Below are 22,158 nucleotides of genomic sequence, written 5' to 3' on the forward strand. Positions count from 1 at the left end.
TCCCAGTCCTCAGGAGGCACAGGCAGGTAAGTGGATTTCTGTGAGTCCAAGGCCAGCCTGGTCTATATAGCAAGCTCCAGGCCAACTAGGGCTACACAGTGAGACCTTGTCTCAAAAAGCAAACAAATAAAACCTCACAACAAATGGTTAAAAAACAGACTAAGCAGTTCTTCTGGCCAGAAATGCTCCAAAAAGTGTAGCCCTTAGTTATACGCCTAGGAGGATGATCATGGCTTTTGCCCAGTGCTTTCTCACCTAATCCTTAACCATCTTAATTAAAAGTTCATGTCGCCAACAAGGCCATCTCTGACCAGCCCCCACAACACTAGCTGGGCTCATCTCTGGACCCTGATGTTTAAGTCATAATCATATGACTCCAAACAATAGTGTCAGAGTCCCACTTGGAGGCACGGTCTTATCAAAGAAATCTCAGGGGCCATGCATCAAGGGAGCCTGTTCAATCAAAGCGGCAGGAAAAGAGACTGCAGCTGGGCAAAGGTTGAGATGGCAAGTGTGAAGCAGGGGTGAGAAGGGTTAGGAAAGGCAGGTGGCAGGAAAGTAGGGGCTCAGAGGACAAGGACCCTGTGAGGTACTAGGATTGTGCCTGGAGGCAAATGGTCTGAAGCTATTTCCTGCCCTGAAGACCCAGGACTGGTGGCTTTCAGGTCTCAGTTAATCTGTCATAAGGAAGGAGGCTCTGCCTCTCAACTCCATGGTGGGTACAGATCAGATCTTGCTGGGTTAAAATGCCCACCTCAGGGCTCAACACACTCAGTATAAACAGATGCAGACAGAGCCTGCCCCACCTGTGTCTGCATCCTGACTGGCTTTGTGAGGTGGGAGGTGTCTTATCTTAATAACATTGTTGCTGAGTTGATTCTTGAGGTTCTGAGTAACCTTGGGGAAATGACATACCCTCTCCCTACTTTCCTATGCATGCGGGAGGGAATGCAGGCACGCATCTGTAACACATTTGCAAGCATATAAGTACCACTTAGCCCAACACAAAAGGAAGTTCCATACACCTTTACTGTAAGAGGTATCCCTTCTTCATCTGGGGTACCCAATATAAAGTGCTTACTACACTATTTTACTTAATGGGTGGACATAGCCTCCACCCAGGTACTGTTGTAGAGACTGGGAGACAGCCGAGGAGGCTGAAAACAGCAGGCAGGTCCTGTGAGAAGGGGGAGACAGGAGAAGAGTTTGTCATTGGGAACTAAGAGGAGGATGCTTCTGTAGTCAAACACTAGAAGGTGACTGAGGGGTGGTAGAGGGATAGATGTTTCTAGAGAACAGGGTGCTCCTTCCCATATTCCAACAGAGAGCAGAGTCCAGGGGAGGCCAGCCTTAGTGGACAGGCAGGTTACCCTGACCTCCAGGACTTAAACAATGGGGTTCTTGAGTGAAGGAAACAACAACAACAGCAACAACTTGGCTCCCATGTGACCTAAGGTGGAAGATGGAGCCTCAGGAGCCTCCGGGTTATGATCAGAGGAGCCTACATCTCCAAAGGAGGTAGTGTCGAGCATAGCACCTAGCCCATGCCAATCATGGAGGATTTTACTTCTGCAGGATGGTATTATCAAGCCTCCTGCTGAAGACTTAGGGTAGATGCCCTATAGCTTCTAGCCTGCTCCTGCTGTTCCCACCCCAACCAAGAAATAACTGCCACGCCAGTGCGGAAAGCAGCTAGCAAGTGCTCAAGGCTGCTTCTGTTCAAGGCAGGTAGACAGGAAGAAAGAGGTAGCTCCTGCAGACTCCCTCTCTTGGCCTCTACAACATAGACGAATGCAGCTCTCTTCACTTCAGCGGAGACAGTGATAAATAAACTCCTCTCTGCTAAGCTGCTTTTCTTTCCTCATGAAGGCCACAGGTTCTAAACGCTCCCTGACATCTACCTGCTGGCTCCTGTCTCTCTCTCAACTGTGTTCTCAAGGCCCAGAGATGTTAAACCTCTGCAGCAGAATGTGCACACTTTAAAGAGAACGAAAGCTTTCCACCTTTACTGAGGAATCCTGAAATACAAAGGATCTACCAGAATAGGGGCTGCAGAGATGGTTCGATGCTTAAGAGGGCTTGCTGTTCTTGCAGAGGACCCTAGTTCAATTCCCAGCACCCATGTCAGGTGCCTCGCAAACTACCTGTAACTCCAGCTCCAAGGGAGCTGGTATCCACAGGCACAAATATATGTACAAATCCATAAGAATATCCACACTTTAAAAAAAAAGAAATTATTTTGTTAAAAAAAAAAAAGTTCTATCCCCCAAACTTATCCTGTCTATAAGAAATGCAGGGACAGCAATGGAGCAGAGGCTGAGGGAATGGCCAACCCAACTTCAGCCCCAAACCATGGGCAAGCACCAGTCTCTGACACTATTAATGATACTTCGTTATGCTTGCAGACAGGAGCATAGCATAACTGTCTCTGAGAGGCACCACTCAACAAATGATCAAAACAGATGTGGACACCCACAACCAAACATTGGGAGGAGCTTGGGGACTCTTATGGAAGAGTTGGGGGAAGGATTGAGGGCCCCAGAGTGGATAGGAACTCCACAGGAAGACCTACAGAGTCAACTAACCTGGACCCTTGCGGGCTCTCAGAGACTGACCCACCAACCAAAGAACATACATGAGCTGGACCTAGGTCTCCCCACACATATGTAGCAGATGTGCAGCCTGGTCTTCATGTGGATCTGCCAACAACTGGAGCAGAGTTATCCCTAAAGCTGGTGCCTGTCTGTGGACTACATTCCTCTAACTGGGCTGCCTGGCCTGGCCTCAGTGGGATGCACCTAGCACTGCAAAGAATTGATGTACCAGGGTTAGGGGATACCCAGCAGGGCTTCCACTTTCTCAGAAAAAAGGGAGGGGGGTTGGGAGAAGGAACTGTGTGAGGGAGGGGACTGGGAGGGGCGGCAGCAATCTGGATGTAAAGTAAATTTTAAAAATAGTTCTACCAGAATTCAGATTTGTTGTACAAATCAAGCTTCCCCGGCCCTGTTAATTTATTTTTCCAAATTGAATTCATCATTTCATAATATTTCTTATACTCTGACTATCTGGAATGACACACACTGTTAATCACCAAAATGACTAATCCTTCATAGAAGACCGAGTACCATGCCCACCACCAAAGGGACAGTGACTGAGACTCGGGCATCTATACATTCTAAAGAAAGGCACAAGACAAATTTAAATACTCTTTCGTACCCCATATCTAAACTTGAACTTTTACAAAAAAGCCAAAGGCACGGTCATTGTACAGAGACCCCAGAGGAGACACATACTGAAGTGACATCAATTTACTAGCGTTAAAATATTAATAGTATGTGCCTCCATGAGAGCCACTGCTTCCATTCACACCAGATCAAGTTCATGATGTCAGTGGGTCTCTTACAATTTCAGCCTTTCTCCCACTGGAATCCGTGGGTTTTTACATAGCTATTTATAGAACTTGTAGAAAATAAATTATACATGATGCTGAGCCTATGGGGAGAGAGAGTGCACATTAATGCATTATTTCTCTTTGCATTTTCATCAGCCCTGAAACAGGGATGGTAACAGGACAATTAGGATGCGCAACTCACTCCCTCTAAGGAATTTAGCGAATTATCTACCTAACATGGGATCATCGATGGGTAACAGGAATCTCTGCCTGGTTAAAAATAGACTTGAAGGGGAGGGTGTGGAAGAATTGTGATTAATCTGAATTGCTGAGGCAGCTGGGTGACGGCTGCCTGCTCATTACTCTCCTCTGCGGAGGAACAGCATGGTAACAATGTCGTCCTCTCTCTCGGGCCAAACAGAACAGATCTGAGCTAAGAGAAAGACTCCACAGTAAGGAAGCCATAAGGTGACCCTGAGCTCTCTGAGCTCTCTCTCTCTCTCTCTCTCTCTCTCTCTCTCTCTCTCTCTGTGTGTGTGTGTGTGTGTGTGTGTGTGTGTGTGTGTGTGTGTGTGTATCTGTCTTTCTGTCTGTCTGTCTGTCTGTCTCTGTCTCTGTCTCTCTTTCTCCAGGAGTCTAGTCTCCACCCTCTAGGCATCCTCATACCTACCCTCCAAAGTCTTTGTTAAAGCTCCAGATGCCAGGGCTTGATGTGAGCAGAAGCCAGGACAGTCATACCTCATAATTTATTGAGGATATATGGCAGGAACAGTTATCTGGGGACAGGTCATCTTGTGTCCCTTCACCTATCCACCCACCCCACAGAAAAACATTGGAGCAGAGCTAGGGTGTCCATGAGCCTTAGGGTAACAGAGACAGAACAGTCAGCGAGCTCTCACCTCGGGTGGACGTTGCAAAGGAGTAGGAACCTTGTTGACAAAGACAAACCCAAGAGAGATACCCCAGATGTGTTAGAGATACCCCAGATGTGTTAAAGGGCTCACCTCGCCCCCTGGGTTCTGAGATGCAGGACCTGGCAGTTCTAGTTCCAAACTGTCTCTTTTCCAATGACAGTTCTCAATCCCAGAATGTGATTAGAACTGTCCCAAAGGCCTTGAGGTCAGAAATCCTGTTTTGTGTTATAAATGATGCTCTGTTCCCAGAGTGTTCACCTTCCGTAAACCCATGTCATCTTCTCAGAGACAGACACTGTGACCAGGTCAATAATGGGAGATGCCAACCTCACTGTGGAGTTTAGAGAACTTTCCAGAAAGGGATGGAAGGCAAGGCCGAGAGGAGCCTCAGATGGCTTCCTATATGCACTTAATGTCAAATGGTCTTACGTGACACCTTTCTGCACAAATGTCATTGACCATGACCTCTGATTTGTTGGCCTGATAGCATAATAAATAACCTCCTAGTGGCCTGGCTGAGTAAAGGGTACCTGCCAATTACACAGCTGAATAGCCCCAGCTCTATTGTGAAAGACAGGCTACTTCCTTGAAACTTCCAGTTTCCCATAAGAGAGCAGAACTTGTGAGTTTAGCTGCAAACACACCCAAGCACATGCACACAAATTCAAACACCTGGAATTCATTTCTACTTGGTGGCTTTCAGCTTATTTGTTTGGAAGGCAGTCATATATTTTGGCCTAAATACGATACTTTGTTCCTGGGGATCTTTATGATTTTTACATTTCTTTAACCATTTTTTCTGAGTTCTCTTGACATGCCTTCAGGCTTTGTAGATAGCAACTCCTAACCTCACCGTTTATTTCCACAAACATCTAGAAAGCAGGCTGCACACTGTGGACTGATCCTCCCTCCTTGAAAATCTGGCTTCAGAAGCAGTGGAAGCCTGCTTGAGCCTTTCAAATGGAGGCACCCCTCCCCCGACCCTCTACCTGCAGGGACTTGGAGGAAGTTGGCATTTTAATTTTATTCCATAACCTCAAAAATGTGGAAATGGAAACCCCGAGGTGGGCTCTGAAAAAAACAAAGCCAAACAACCTTTACAGTTTCCCCTTGATGTGACGGTTTTTTCCCAGCAAGCACTTGTCAGGGTACATATTCTGCTTTGCCACTGGCCATCATTTCCCCAGTTATCTCGTCCTACTTGAAATGGAAAATAATTTGTAGATATAAAAATATGGTATTAAACTTACGTTAAGTATCACCTTACTAGAGAAAAATAAAAGCCTGTGACAGTAAAAAATACCCAGACCCCTCTGCACTGGCTTTCAACGAAAGGCAGGCCAGGCCTGTTTGAAGAGGGTCCTCGTGCCAAATTCTCAAGGCTGCATTTTAATCTTTAAGGAAAGACAGACAGATAAGCCGTCTGGGAGAGCTAGCTTAGTCAGAAAAGTATTTTCTACATGTGAAGACAAATTGTTTTTCCCCAAAACGCACATTAAAAAACCTGGATGTGGTAGGTAAAATTCACACCAAAGCTCAGTGCTGGAGAGGCGAAGACAGGCAGAGCCCTGGGTCTCACTGGCTATCAGATGAATCAGGGGGTTCCAGACCAATGAGAGATGCTGCCTCAAAAAGCAGTCCTGAGGAATGACACCCAAGTTTGACCTCTGGCATCCGCATAGCCATTCGGGCACACATAAGAACGTGTGCAGGCACTTGGACACACAAACATACAATCAGACGGAAGAACCAACACTGGAGAATCTGAAGTTTGCAAAGAATCAAAATTAAATCGGCCTTGATTTGCCAAAACGCTTGCCATAGCTAGCCCTCGGGAGGTCGAAGCCAAACAACTGCCTCAACTGCAAGGCCAGCTCATTCAGTATAACAAGAATCAGGCTAGCCTGAGCTACATAGCAATACCCAGCCTCAAAAGAGGGGAAAAGATGAAGAAAAAATTAAAACCAGAGCCAGTGTAGCTAACAAAATCCTTCCCAACTACTGAGATGCTCTCCGAACCACACTGGCTCATCTTCTTAAACATTTTACACAATTTATTGTGTGTGTGTGTGTGTGTGTATATGTGTGTGCATACACATACTCATGTGTACCTCCGAAGATAGTTGGTTGTGAGAGTCAGTTCTCTCCTTCAACCACACAGGCATTGGACTCAGGTCACTAAACTTGGTGGTAAGCATGTTTACTCAATGAGCCACCATGTTAGCCCTGATTCATTTCTTTTAAAATCCTTACACTTTCTCTAAAATGATTTTTATAGAGAGTATCTACATATGCTCGCCTTCATGTGCAGTCAAAGGTCTATAAGCAAAGCAAAGGATTGTTCTACATGCCCATGTCTGAGGACGGAGGCTCTGCCTACCTGTGGTGGTACATTCATAGTCAAAGCTGGCCACATCGTTGAGTTTTTTCTCCTGGTATTCTGGTGGACCGATACATAGCACATCAGACACGGTGGAATTTGTCATCTTCAGCCATAGATACAGCCATTTGGCTTTGCAGTCACATTCAAATTTATTACCCCTTAAGTCTCTGAAATACAAAACACACATACATATACAGGGAAGAAGGCATATCTGATAGGTTTTTGTAGTTGTACAAGCTGGTTTTGTGTGTCAACTTGACACAAGCTGGAGCTATCACAGAAAAAGGATCCTCCCTTAAGGACATGCTTCCACGTTCTCAATTAGTGATCAAGGGGGAAGGGCCTAGCCCCTTGTGGGTGGTACCATCCCTGGGCTAGTAGTAGTCCTGGGTTCTATAAGAAAGCAAGATGAGCAAGCCAGGGAAAGCAAGCCAGTAAGCAGCACCGCTCCATGCCCTCTGCATCAGCTCCTGCCTCTAAGTTCCCACCTGTGCGAGTTCTTGTCCTGACTTCCTTTGGTGATGAACAGCAATGTAGAATGTAAGCTGAATAAACCCTTTCCACCCCAACTTGCTTCTTGGTCATGATGTTTGTGCAGGAATAGAAACCATGACTAAGACAGTTGTAATGTGAAACACTGGAGTTATTCATAGCCTGATAGATCTAAAACAATCCAAATATGGAATTAAAAAAAATTTTATTTCATAGATATTACTTCTTGTACTGACTGTTGTCTTTATTGAATATTTCTTGATGTGGTGATTTTAGTTGAATGACATACAGAAGGTTCTGAGAAGGTTCTCATCAGCCCTCTTAAAATTGTCTCAGTGCATTCTCAGTTTAGTTCTAAACCCCATTTTTTGATTAGGTTGTTTGGTTTTTTGATGATTAACTTCTTGAGTTCTTTATATATTTTGGATATAGAACTAAATCAAGAATTCATAACTGAAGAATCTCAAATGGCTGAGAAGCACCTAAAGAAATGTTCAAAGTTCTTAGTGATCAGAGAAATGCAAATCAAAACAACCCTGAGATTTTACCTTACACCAATCAGAATAGCTAAGATCAAAACCTCGGGTGACAACACATATTGGAGAGGCTGTGGAGGAACATTCTTCCATTGCTGGTGGGATTGCAAACTGCTACAACCATTCTGGAAATTAATCTGGAGGTTCCTCAGAAAATTGGAAATAGATCTACCTGAAGACCCAGCTATACCACTCTTGGGAATATACCCAAAAGATGCCCCACCATGCCACAGGGGCATGTGTTCCACTATGTTCATAACAGCCTTATTTGTGATAGCCAGAAGCTGGAAAAAACCTATATGTTCCATGACAGAAGAATGGATACAGAAAATGTGGTTTATTTACACAATGGAATACTACTCAGCTATTAAGAATGAGGACATACTGAGTTTTGTAGGCAAATGGATGGAACTAGAAAATATCATCCTGAGTGAGGTAACTCAGACCCAAAAAGAAGTGCAAGGTATATACTCACTAATAAATGGATATTAGCCAAAAAAAAAAAAAAAAATTACAGAATACCCAAGATACAGTCCACAGAACTCAGAAAGGTCAACAAGCTGAAGTGCCCAAGTGAGGATGCCTCAGTCCCACTTGGAAAAGAGGGGAAATCAATCACAAGTGGGAAGGGAGGGAGGGACCTGGGAGGAAAAGTGAATGGACGAGGGCAGTAGGGGGAGAGGGGAACCTGATCTGGTATTGGGTGAGGGAAAAGGACTGAAGCCCTGAGGGTCAGCAAAAAGAATGTAAACAGGCAACCTCAGGAAATAGGAAATTGAGGGGACCCTTCAGAATGCACCAGAGACCTGGGAGGTGACAGACTTTCAGGAATCAAAGAGATGGAACTTAGATGAAATGCCCCACTGTAGGCAGAGGGAACTTATAGAGCTCACCTTCAGCAGGAAGAGAGGGCATCAAGTGAGGGATGGGGTTGCTATCCCACAGTCACATCTCTGACCCATAATTGTCACTGTCTGAAAGAATTACAGGGATGGAAATGGAGAGGAGCCTGAGGAAAAGAAGGTCCAGTGACAGGCCCAAAGTGGGATCCAGCTCAAGGGAAGGTCCCAAGGCCTCACACTATTACTGAGGCTATGGAGCACTCACAAAAAGGGACCTATCATGACTGCCCTCCAAAAGACCCAACAAGTCAGATGCAGATATTTGCACCCAACCAATGGATAGAAGCAGCTGACCATTGATTGGTTGAATTAGGGAAAGCCTGAAAGAAGGGCGATCCTGTAGAAGGACCAGCAGTCTCAATTAATCTGGACCCCCGAGATCTCTCAAACACTGGACCACCAAACAGACAGCATACACTAGCTGATATAAGGCCCCCAATACACATACCGTAGAGGACTTCCAGGTCTGTGTTCATTCAGAGATGATGCATCTAATCCCCAAGAGACTGGAGGCCCCAGGGAGTTTAGAGGTCAGTTGGGGTGGGGGATGGGGACATCCACGTGGAGACAGGGGGGTGGGATGTGGAGCAGTCAGAGGGTAGATGGGGGAATGGGGAATGGAATATGGAGTGTAAAAAATAAATTAATTTAATAAAAAAAAATTGTCTCAGTGCAATAGTGGAATAGGTTTCCCATAAATGAAAACAGGACGTGATAGGAAGACAGTACTCACAAATACAACTGGAACATTTGGGCTCTTGTTAACCTGCATTCAGTAAGACATGCTATGGTCACAATGCTTCCAGTGAAATTTGAGAAGGCAAAGCAGATGGGCACAGTACACAGGGACCAGCCAGCCAACACGCCTAATTTACTATTGGACGAAGGGTACAGTATCTAATGGCTGAACTCAACACAAGACAATACACATGCTGTTTCTCAGTGTATACTACTTTGTGGTCAACAGTTGAGAGCAAAGGGATTTGAAAGATGTTATTGACTAGGGCCTGTGGCAGTATACACAAATTTAAATTGCATTACTCACAGCTCAATGAGGGAGTCCAGATCGCTGAACACGTCCCTTGGAAGTGCTTTAATGTGGTTGTTGGCCAAAGAACTAGAAAAAGAAAGTCACATTTTAATGTGGTTACTACCTTCCTGTCAATCATTCTGAAGTCCCTTTAAGTACATCTAATGGTTCAAGGAGAATTCTGAGCTTCCTCATCAAAACATAGCTCAATCCATAGCTTGATCATCACTGAAAGACTCAGATTCCATTACACAACGACAACTGATTCCAATGTAAGCTTTTTTTTTTTTGCTTTGAAAATAAGCACTTTACTAAGTAAGCTCTTTATGCACAGCTATTAAACTACAGTTGGCTTCTATAGTTGCTGGAATAAAAGCCAACGTCCTAGGCCAGGTCTAGTGGAGCACACACCTTTAATTCCAACCCTTGGGGGGCAGAGGGAGGTGGATCTCTGTGACCGTGTCTGTGATAGTCTAAGAACATCCCCATTAGGTGAGACTGCACCACCCACTACTCTATTCCAGCAATACAGGAATCTCTGTCATAGCTCCTTGGGTCTAAATTGGAAGATGGTCATTTGCAAACTATGTTTTAATTGCTTGGTTCTGTGTCACTTCTCAACACAAAAGCAGCACACAGACACTGCTGTCTCTCCATGGTTTTATCCCATCCCTAGAACAGGGCACATACATAGGAAGTTGTAAAACTTTTACTAGTAAAGAAGATGGATTTGCTATTCTTTTTAAGATTTTATTTATTTTATGTGTATGAGCACACTGTAGCTGTACAGATGGCCTTGAGCCATGAACCATCATGTGTGTGGCTGCTGGGAATTGGACTCAGGACCTCTGCCAGGCCCCACTCGCTCCGGCCTGCTCACTCTGGCTTAATTCACTGTAGCTGTCTTCAGATGCACCAGAAGAGGGCGTCCGATCTCATTATGGGTGGTTGTGAGCCACCATGTGGTTGCTGGGATCCTAACTCAGGACCTTCAGAAGAGCAGTCAGTGCTCTTACCTGCTGAGCCATCTTGCCAGCCCCGGATATGCTATTTTTTTAAAATGAAGGAAGCATCAATGTAAGACAAACAACAGAAGATGCACAATCCTCTCCCGAGAAGTCCTCTTGTGGTCCACCCAGGTGTATGAGATCACTTGTGCTTCTGAAACGGACTCAGTGAACACTCTTTTACATGAAGATAAAATCTCACTGAAGTGGGATGCTTAGTGAAGAACTGATTGTGATTGTCAATTTCATCTTCTCATTTCCCTGTTTCTTCTTAGAGTTGCAGAGGTTTCTGAGATGCTAGCTCACACCCACCTCCAGCTAGAGTAGAGGCTGTGAAGAGCCTCAGCTCCCGTCGATTCGGGATTCAGCAGTGCCCTGTAGCCAGCCCACTGAGGATGGGTGGCCATAGTGCAGCGCTGCTGTGGGAAGATGCCGAGTAGAAATGATGGGCAACAAGTCTGTGCTTCCCCAGGTACTGAAGTAACACAGTCAAGAAGTGTATACCTTCCTCCAGAGTTTACACGTGAGTACAAATGGCAACATGTATGACTGATAAACATGTAGGTGTTTTATAAAAATGTATGAAGTTAGTCATAGCTTGTCATAGCATGGTCATGGCCCACCCCAGGATGACATGCAAATGGATGTGCACTCCTATTTACAGTCAGTTGGGTGTAGTAGAAAGCATAAGCCCATTTTTACTGCAAACATTCTTCCTTCACAATACTGACTGAGAATGGGGAGAACAGTATTTCCTAGTGATTCTCCTTCCCACTCAGGCAACCATAAATGGATTAGAATACCACTTCATGGGCAGTTTTACCTTGCTTTTCGTAATGAGGTACTTACACATTGTTAGATGTGTTGGGGAATAAGCTGATTATATAATCACATTGAACATAAGCTGGGGATAACTTTTGGAAAAAGTTTAAAGGAACTGTTTTGCTTTGATACAGAAAACAAAGCACAAAAAGATTTTAGCTAAATATCAGTTAATTGTTCAGTTGGTTGTTTTTGTTTTTTTTTTTTTTTTTTAAATGTGGCTACCTGGAAGCTGTTGCATTGTAATGGTAATAATGTAACAATATATATAGACTGGTCAAAGAAAACAAACAAATAAACAAAACATATATTTTTCAACTGTTCCGAGCTTGTAATTTAGATTTCATAAGCCAGACCTATTTCCATGAGCTATCTACCCTACGCAGGCTAAGTGCTTAACATCTTCCTTTTAATTTTATTTTGTCTACAGACCCATAGCGCTTACTTCATTTCTCAAACTATTTAATAGCTTCCTGTCCCAGGGGTTCTATAAGAGTGCTGGAACACAAATGTCCTAGATTTTAGTTACAGATTGGCACTGCTTCCTCTGTTTGGGAACTTAACCTGTGTTTTAATATGAATGTGGCTATCACCAAAGGCCAACATCGAACATCTCATTTAAGTGAGAAGATTCTGGGTAGTGACTTCTGGAGCTGAGGCGTCCTCTGCATGAGAAGTTTAAAGGGGAAAGGGGACAGTTCCATCTGGAAACAATGTATACGTTCTGCCTACAGCCTGTGATCAATAGCAACGGCCCTCCTTCCTTTCCAACTTTTGAGACCCACCCTTATCTGCCTCAGTTGCTCTTTTCCAGACAACCACACCTGTCCTTCAACAGTCTCTATCTGGATATTCAAATCACCAAGAAAATTTAGCAACCCAGAGAGAAAAACGAGACTTTTTAATGACTGGAAGGATGAGATGATACTGTCATTGAGGAGAGGAGGAAGTGGAAGAGGAGGAGGAGGAGGAAAATGATGATGAAGATGATGATGGTGGTGAAGATGATGATGGTGGTGGTGGTGGTGGTGGTGGTGATGGGGATACTAGTCAAACTCTGGGCATCGGCATTTACTATGGAGAGTAGGGCTACAGTCTTTGTATATCATAAACCCGTGACGTACATCATACCATCCATGGACAGTAAAATAATGCTTATCCTGAGAATGAGGAAACAAAGTGTCAGAAAAGCTAAGTAATCACTGGGTTGTGAATCCAGACCTGAAGTCTTAGTCCACAGGAACTAAGGACTCCTCTAAACAGGTTGACTCTGTCCTTCCATAGAAAGAGAAGAAACTCAAGAACAATGTCGTCAACCATGGGACGCATGTTCTCCTCTGTGCACCGTGCTGACAACTGCTTTGGTCCCCCATGGTCACTCCCTACTTCCTTACTCTCCAGTCTCCAGCTCAGCTTCTGTTTGGTGGCCCCAGACCCCAGGCTCACTGTGCCCAGCAGCATGTGCCTTCACCAGGATCAATACAGCATAATAGGAAGAGTCTTTGTTGTTGTTTTTGTTTGTTTCATGAGACAGGATATTTCTGTGTATCCCTGGCTGTCCTGGAACTCACTCAGTAGACAGAGTGGCCTCAGAGATGCACCTACTTCTGCCTCTGAGTGCTGGGATCAAAGGCATGAACCACCACCACCCGGCAAGACTCTTTTTTTAAATGACTATGCCCCTACACTATGGTCAGGGTTACACTCAAACATACCACCATCCTTGCCCAGCGCCCAGGTTCAGTGCTCTCCAGTTTCCCCAATTCCCCTTTTTATTGTAGACAAGATGACTATGGATATATAGAACCCATTATCTTCCTCAGACAAAAATGATTATGCAAATTAAACCCACTTTTTTTTGTTTGTTTGTTTGTTTTCGAGACAGGGTTTCTCTGGGTAGCCTTGGTTGTCCTGGAACTCACTCTGTAGACCAGGCTGACCTCGAACTCAGAAATCCGTCTACCTCTGCCTCCCAAGTGCTGGGATTAAAGGCATGCACCACCACCGCCTGGCTTAAGCCCACTTCTTAGCTAATAAATGCCATCTACCATGACAATAATTGCCTTTGCATTTTCACAAACACAGCCATTATTTTTTCCAATCTTATTAACTTTTCTAAGTGTGTGTGCTTGCTTCATTTTGATATGCCAATCGATTCAGATCAATTCCTTCTCCCCCTTTTGGTCTCTGGCATGCTATTAAGGAACTGAAGAGTTTAGCTGAAACTACAGATAAATCCAACATAAAAGAAAAACCAACTTTCATCCTACAGGGAGGACATTCAATGTCTCTATACCACTTTACCCTCTACGTGATGTCTTTTGCTGAATCTCTTAAGTCATAGTTCCCAATTCCGTAGAATAGGAATTCACAAATTATCATAAAACATAGGAAGGCCTGTGTGTACCAGGCCTAGCAGCTGACACCAAGTGGATATGAGAGCCATACCTCTATCCCACTTCCTCCATGAGCACATGGCCTACACAGCACTGAAGTATTCCCACTTCTCATGGAGTCATGTGGTCCCCATGGTGACACAGGATGATGGAGACCAATGTGTAGTTGGTCACCTCAACAAGTGCTGTCTGACAGCATAGGAATCTCTTAGGTAATCTGGAAATGAGTCTCCTTTGAGAGATGTTGTGAACACCGAAATATCATGGAAACACCAAAGAGAACCAAATGTGTATGTGCATGTGTGTGCATATGTGTATTCATGAACAAATGTGCACATGTGAGTGTGTGCACATGTTACCTCAGGAGCCATCCACCTTATTTTTTGAGACCATGTATCTCCCTGGGACCTGGGCATCATTGCTTAGGCAAGGCTGGCTGTCCAACAAGCTGCAAGGATCCTTCTGTCTCTGCTTCCCCAGCACAGGGTTTGCAAGAATGTACCTTGATGACTGTCTCTTTTACATGGGTTTTGGAAATCAAACCAAAGGCCTCATGTTTTCATGGCCAGACCATACAAGATATTTCATAAGACTTACAGGTGAGTCAGGTCACGGAGGCCCCGAAAGGCATTTCTGGAAATGGTTTCTATTTTGTTCCCTTCAATGAACCTAAGGAGAGAAACAATAAAATACAACTGAATTCCCTCTCCTTAACATCTCTAACAGATAATGCAGTGTGCTCTGGCAATAAAATCGGAAAGCACTTATGAGGTATAGATGCTCCAAAGTTAGCAGCAAGCTATGCTAAACCCCATGAGGGAGCCGGGCATGTGAGCAAGAACATGTGCTCTCTGCTCCAGCTAGCCCAGCATGGGTGTCTCCAAATTCAGAGCTGGCAACATGGGCAATCACATCTTTGGTTTGAGTAAGGGAGAAGAACATACTGCACTGAGGCCAGAAATTCCCCTATCTCTCCAACACTGGAAAGGTTCCAGGCAGTCTCCCGGCTTCCTCTTACATTATTGCCCTGCTCCTTGCTAACTATACTTTTGTTAATACCGTAGTCCCTAGAGGAAAGCCCATTATTTTACATCTCTATACTTTAGTTTTTGCTGAGGAAGAGTTCCATTAAGCATGGTTTCCAGAAATCTTGAGCTCATCCTGTCCTGCACAGCCTCATCTCTGGGCAAATGATAACGAGGTAGGGGTGTTCTCAAGCTCTGGACAAGGCTGAGAAGCAGAAAGGGCATGTACCGGAGCCAGACTGACTTGCTCTGGGCTGAAATGGTACAGGGCTTGAACAGAGACCTTGTAGCAATGACGCTGACTAAGCCATAAACTCTCAAGATATGACAGGGATACATTGTAACTGTTCTCTAGGGCCAAAGAACTAAGTCAAATAAATGCTAGCCGGTCTTTGAAGAGATGGTCCATGGGAAAGGCTTTGCTACATCTGTGACACAACTGATGAGTTAGGTTTCATAGGGAGCAGTCTCTGATGCCTGTTTTTAAAAACTGGTGTCTGTTTAGTAGTAGACTTTAGCATACCCTGATAAGCTGTCTTTCTCCCTGATGCCCTGGGCAGCATGTGAACTCCCCACCTGAGACAATCCCAAATACCCCACAGCTATTCATGGGCTTTTGGGCGACCCTGGTGGCTTCAACCCTGCAGCTGCGACACTCTTTGCACATCAAATACATGTCAAAATACCGGATTATAAGAGGGTTCTCGGGAGAAAGAATTCCTGGGGAGACATCATTCCCTGAGAGTTCATATCAGCAGAGAGCTTTTTTTCTACCTGGGATGTGTCTAGAATTCCAACATCTACCTGTTCACCTCAGATAAGACAGCAGGAGCAAGGCTTTGCAAATCCCCTGAATGCTAAGCAAGGAAATCCCAAACTGATAGCAGGATTAACGTTATTACAGACTTACCCAATACAAGGCTAGGACAACTTAAGGAGGAAGAGAAAGGTTTGAATGTGAGAAAGGCTGAAATAAGAACCACAGCCAAGCTCATGCTAAAGGGGGAAATGGGAGAAGAAGAAGGGAAAAGAATTCCCTCCCTCTCCTGCTTTCTTGTTGTTATGGTTTGGTTTGGGTTTTCATTTTTAGAAAAAGGAAAATCTAATTAGACCTTCAACACGACTCACAGGAGACAGAGCAAATGAGATATGGGACAGCTGGATAAAAACCAGGCAGTTTACCCCAAAATAGGGAAACTTTGTTTAAAAATACGTAGCCCCCAAAACCGTCCAGTTCTATTTCTGGACCATCAGCAAATCCATGCCTAGTTATGGAGGTAAAAATATCCAATGTGATTTCCAACTGTGCCTGCTACATGACAAATTAAAGGTCAGCAGAGAATGAATGAGTGAGTGTCTCCTGTCCTAGGCTTTGTCTGCAGCCCCTTCCTACCCTAGCAAGCTGGGAAGTAAGTCGACTCACAGATCAGTGCTGGCTTAAGAATAGGGTTTGCTGTACCCCTATCCCCACCACAGGATATAATTCAGAAGTCTCCCAGAGGCAATAAACTTTCAGCAGACACCACACAACACTTACAGGTATTCAAGATGAAAAAGGCCAGCAAAGGCATCATCCCGGATCACCGTGAAGGAGTTAGAGTTCAGCAGTCTGAAAGCAAGACAGGTTAACAGAGGTGGGAAGATGGTGTCATGCAAAGACGCCATTTCTTTTTCTTTTGCTAGGTGATGGTCCCTATGCAAATGAGGACCGAAGGACCACTCCTTAGGTCCCTAATGTCCTCACCATGGTAATAGGGACAGCAAGGAAGGGATCCCTGTTGGCTGAGTTTTCTGCTGTCTCCAATACTACTGGTCTCACTCCTAGAGGATCTTAGGAATATGAACTAACTGGTGGCCATTATTTAAACCCAATTTTCTGCTAAGCACAACAGAGCAGCCAATAAATACTTCATGATACCCAAGGAACCACGGAGTTACAGACCTACAAGGATCTAACCCAACTGTATTCTAGAGATATTTGAGCCCCAAGAAGATAAGAGACTTGGCTAAAGTCACACAGTGGGCCTAAAAGCAAAAATCCTTCCTACCACACTGTACATTCTCATGAGAAATAATCATTTTTAAAAGGTTAAGACATCCCCAAAAGATTATCTCTATGTAGTTTTTAATTTGGGTAGCTAGGTAAATCCATTTGATAAATATTTACAAAACTACCTATGTTTATTTGACCAAATCCATGCTATATTTCTATTCTAAAAGCTTTGAGATTTAAGGGTATGTATGTATGTATGTATGTATGTATGTATGTATGTTTGTGTATATTGCAAAGTTGTATGTTCAAAGATGTATCTGTGGACACAAGTGTGGCATAACACATGTGAGGTCAGAGGATAATTTGCTGGAGTTAGTTCATTCCTTCCACCATACAGGACCCAGGGATCAAACTCAGGTCATTAGGCATGGCAGCAAGCACCTTTACCTACTGAGTCATCTTGCTGGCATACGAACTGAGATTTTAAGTGGTAAGTTTAATGTTATAGTAGGTATAGGACATATTAAAAACAAAACTATCAGTGACAACTTATTGTGGCTTGGGAGTGATTAGTACCTCTGCACTTTTCTCCAGTGCATTGCTTGCTGTAGGTATAGTCTCACTACACAAGAACTATGGTAAGAGTCAGTGTTAGATACTCACACCGTCTGCTGATCTTTTGTTTGTGCTACGGATAAAACCCAGCGCTGCATGGTAGGCAAGTGCTCTACTACTGAGCTACACACCCTCCACACACATACATCCCAGCCTAAGGAAATGCTTTGGGAAAGTGACTCTGGGACAATTATTTTCATTATCATACATCAACTGACTTGGGCTTGGGGTCCCTAGACGGGCACTCCCCATGGTGACTTGGATGTAGTTCCCTAAGAGGAGCTGGGCAAACATAGCTTTGGGCTTTGGGTTTGGATCCTGACTCTGTGAACCAAGGCAAGGTATTTACCTTTCCTGAGCACCAGTTTCTTCATCTGTCAGACGGGAAAACAAGGGAAAACAAAAGTACCTCTCCTGAAGAGATGCCATGCCAGTGAGATAAACACACACACACCTGTGCTGCTTGCTGCATGCATGTGAGACAAACTCAAAATGCTCCCATGAGGAGAGCAGTATCAGGATTTTTTTTTTAAAAATAAGTTTCTTTTTGAGGTGAGATGTCTGAGATGAAACTCTGGTTATGGTCAATGCAGCCACCTCCCAATTATCTGTGATTGGAATCTACCCCAAGTCCCAGGGGATAAGGTGGCATAAAGTTGGGGAATGCCCTGGTGCAGGAGAATGTGGACACTGTATGACATACTAAAGCTAAGAGCCAGCCAGGGTGACTCGGAGGACTGTTGATTATAGGAAGACCCACACCAGCAAGACGGAGACCACCCTTCAAGGATGGTACTTCAGGGACCCCCATTTTGCAGAGAATGGCCCATACTCACAGAAGCTGCAGGGAAGGCAGATGGGAAAACATTCGGTCCTTGATTTCCAGAAATGTTCCATTTACTAGGCTCCTAGGGGCAAGAGAGGGACAGAGTGAGGCCCAGGCTTCTTTCAGGAAGTGCCAAGCCAAGTGGGCAGTGGGCATTTCCTCCACCTGAACTTCACACTCCTCCTCTCTGGGGAGAAGATGCGTGTTTGGCCATTGTCTTCCCAGGGAACAAGAAGAGGAGAGTTGCTTCCCAGTGTACTTGATCAATAGGGAAACTAGTCTGGCTGACAGAATCCCGGGCTATGGGTCTGGCTCCTTGCACAGACATTAGCTAAGTCAGCTTAAATCAATTCCCGAGCTTCCTTCACTTAACTACAGGAGGCCTCCGCTGAAGGTGGATAATTACTTCACCCAGGATTCTGTTTGTGCAGACACAAAGTTAATGTTGGCCCACAAAACTCTGGGATAGAATTAAGCACTCCCCTTGGAAGCCCAAGTCTCTGAAAGACACTCAGAGCACTCTGGCTAAATGTGCTGTGAAAGCCTTGGGGGAAACTCAGAGACACCTGAACTGGCCCAGGAAGGAAGGCCATCTGCCAGAGAAACAGTCAACCCTGACCGACCTGGGGAAAGAAGCTTGGCTGCTTCTGCCTTTAGGGTCTCCTCCTACCCTTTCCGGCCACAGCAGGACTTCAGTACACGATTGGAGTTAACATGCAGAACACTTCAGCTTTGATCACATCCAAAGGATTTAACAAGAGACATTCTAGAATCCTCCATGAGATCTAATTTAGCAAGAATAAGAGTCAAACAGGCCTGCTGTTCCTCACAGCCAAACTCCTCCAACTTTTTACAAATGTAAACAAGACCCTCTCCCTCCCTGAACAGTGATGCTGTTTTTGCCTTGAGGAAGCACAGGACCGATGACATGCTGGAGAAGGCACAAGCAACGTGATACTCAGGACTCCCTTACCCTCAGGATTCCCTCCTCTACATCTGCAGGGATACCCCAGCACCTCAGCCTGGAATAAGGTACTATCCTAGCAAGAGATGCCCAGCAAGAAACATTACGCCCTCAGGTCCCTTCCATAGCACCATCTCACCATTGCCACTGGGTGAGACCTAGTTGAAAGTGCTTGGCAAGTGAACAGAGGAATCTCTCCGGTTAGTTCTGTCAGTGCTGGTAATACAACCTACCATGGAGAAAGGTGGTAAAACAGAGGCCCTCTTGAACTCAAGGCAAGAAGTTGGAAGGTTTCCCCCACTAGGAGGCTCGGCTGGACACCATAAACGGCAAAGCACTTAGAAGCCCTCTGGGTTCCCCCTCTTTAAGCCACGTGGAGCAACCCCTCTACTTCCAGAAGCTGTGTGCCTTTGCACAAGGCACTTTCTAGCCTGCAGTGTGGGGAGGTCAGGAGGGGGCCAACCTCCCAGCATAGCTGAGGCCCGCTACGGTGAGGCCTCACCCATTCCTAATTAGGCGCTCAATCCGGGCGCTTACAGCTGCTCTCCAGTCACACACCCACCCACTCAACAACACAACAGAACCACTCAAAACTTTAAGGCACCCCAAGGATCACCCCGTGGCTCGAAATACAGGCTGTGGACTCTGGTGCAGAGACCCTACCCCAAGGTGGGCCCTGAGTCTGCAGCAGCATCAGCTCCCCCAGGTAGGTCCAATGCAGGTGGCCTCGGGCCACAAGGAGAAACTGTCACGCGGACCTCTCTGGATTCCCGTACTCTGGGGTTTAGAATCCCCCCTCTCCTCCACTCCACACGGATTCCACCCACGTTCCGTGCCCCCAACCCAAACGCAAAGAAAGGGACAGGGGAGCAGGGTCAGGTGGCGCTGCCCCAGCACCAGCCGCAACTCCCTGGTGGCGGCCGGCGCAGGGCAGGGCGGGGCGGAGATGGAGGGGTCCCACTCACAGGGAGCTGATGTCGCCAGGCACGATCCTAGGCACCCAAGAGGAGCCCACGCAGATGATGGACTCCTTGGTACAGCTGCAAGTGGCGGGGCAGCGCGCCAACCGCCTCACCTGCGCGCTCGGCGGGATGAAGCACGCGGCGCTCAGCAGCAGCAGCCCCAGCGCCCCGCCGCCTCTCCGTAGCGCCATGCCGGGTCCCCCGGTCCCCGCCCGGGCCCGGACCCCCGCAGCCGCCGCCGCCCCGCGCCGCGCGCTCGGACCCAGCGCCGCAGCAGACACCGGTGCCGCTTGCGGATCGGCCGCCAGCGCTGCTGGCGAGGATGCGGGCGCCGCGGGTGTGGGAGGCCGAGCCGCAGCCGAGCAGCATGCTGGCCGCCACCCCCACTCGGCGCCCCCCCACCCGCGCCCGGTCTGCTGGGCGGCCGCCGCACCCGCCTCACCCGCGCTGGCCTGACATCAGCACCCGCGCCCGCCGCGGGCCCGGACCAATGAATAATGCACGCGGGGGCCCGCCCCGCGGGGGAGGGGGGCAGGGAAAAGTTGGATGACCTTGGGGGAGGGGCCGGCCGTGGCTCAGACCCCCTGAGATGTCGGCTGAGCCTAGCAGGAGCAGGGACCCGCAATCTTTCTGTGGGCTGCAAAGAATTTCAGAGACAGTGGACTCCTTCCTACGGGGTCAAAACGTGAGCTTCCTTCCCTGAAAAAAAAAAAAGTAAATAAATAAAAATTTTAAAAAGTAGAAACAGTAAAAGCTGGAAACTCTATACTTTCAGAAAAGTAGGAGTGGGGTGCACTGTCTTGACCTGGGAGAAAGGTCTCTGTTCCCGAGTGACCTGAAGAGGCCAGACCTTTGTGCAGACTTCATTTTTATCTTAGAGAGGACCTAAATAGCTGTGGCAAAAGGGGCCCGACTGGGCCACCTTGGCTGGCCGACTGTGTTATTGTGGGGTCTGAGTCTCCACTGCACCTGACCTCACTGAAGCCAGCCACTTTCTGTTGCCCAAGGAAACTAGAATCCCCTGCGGTGCTGCTCAGCCTTGCAAGAATACGTCCTGCAAAAAGTTTCCCCTGGCTCCACACAGTAGCCTACGCCCCACCCCCAACCCCTGATTAAATGATGGGAGACACAGATTGTTAGGAGAGACCGTTTGTTGCTCTGAGCACTGGGCCTTTCATCTACTAACCCTTAGCAGATGCCATCCATCTTCCAGAATTTAACTGATGAGAAAACTGAAGCCCAGGAGGCCCGGGTAGCTGTCGAGTCCGGTGTAACAGTCTGCACCAAAGAGAAAGCCGGGAGCCTGAGATAGGGATTTGTAACTGGCCCCAGGGAAACCCTTTTTGACTTCTGGAATTTGTCTTAAAGAGCTTGAATGTTATCCTAAGGTAGTGTGCTGCTGGGGTATGGAGGGAAATGCCAAAGGAGAATAAAGCATTATAGATTCCCCCACCCGACCCCTGCAACTGCTCTGAGCTCAGACCTGTCCATCAGGCTACAAACCTGGGCAAAGCACTCTGATGTTAGCATGAGCCCTCAAAACAAGTACAGCCAATGCAGAAGAGGAAATTCATCGATGCTGCTTCTTAATCCTGAATCATTTTAGCATAATTCAGTGGGAGGGGGGGGAATCTGGCTGTCCACTATGGGAAAGGAGAAAAACAGTCCATATGGGCAGGAAACTTCAGTATAGCTGGGCAGATAGCTCAGCAGAAGGACCTCCCCATGGTTACACCGATATAAGAGACTGGCCACAGGACAGAAGTGGGCTGCTACTATGGCACTTCGTGGAAAGAGTAAGGCACTGTCTTAGCTACTTTTCCTGTTGCTATCATAAAATACCCTAACAAAAACATCACAAATCAGCAACGGTAGCACTACCTAGCAAAGACAGCCAGGC

At 46.3% G+C, this 22,158-nt stretch overlaps 1 protein-coding gene across 1 annotated transcript in view; it reads right to left on the reverse strand.

The window, feature by feature from the left end:
- Lgi2 (leucine rich repeat LGI family member 2) overlaps positions 1-20,672 on the reverse strand; it is a 35,456-nt gene extending 14,784 nt beyond the window's left edge. The window contains exons 1-6 of the mRNA XM_031342275.1: positions 20,262-20,672; positions 18,343-18,414; positions 16,436-16,507; positions 14,471-14,542; positions 9,664-9,735; positions 6,686-6,855 (exon numbers count right to left, since the gene is read on the reverse strand). Of these exons, the coding sequence (XP_031198135.1) occupies positions 6,686-6,855; positions 9,664-9,735; positions 14,471-14,542; positions 16,436-16,507; positions 18,343-18,414; positions 20,262-20,449 (646 nt within the window). The 5' untranslated portion in view covers positions 20,450-20,672. The remainder of the gene's footprint in view (positions 1-6,685; positions 6,856-9,663; positions 9,736-14,470; positions 14,543-16,435; positions 16,508-18,342; positions 18,415-20,261) is intronic.
- Positions 20,673-22,158: the final 1,486 nt, after the last annotated feature.

Source organism: Mastomys coucha, unplaced genomic scaffold (assembly GCF_008632895.1).
Source record: "Mastomys coucha isolate ucsf_1 unplaced genomic scaffold, UCSF_Mcou_1 pScaffold22, whole genome shotgun sequence".
In the NCBI taxonomy this organism is placed as follows: domain Eukaryota; kingdom Metazoa; phylum Chordata; class Mammalia; order Rodentia; family Muridae; genus Mastomys; species Mastomys coucha.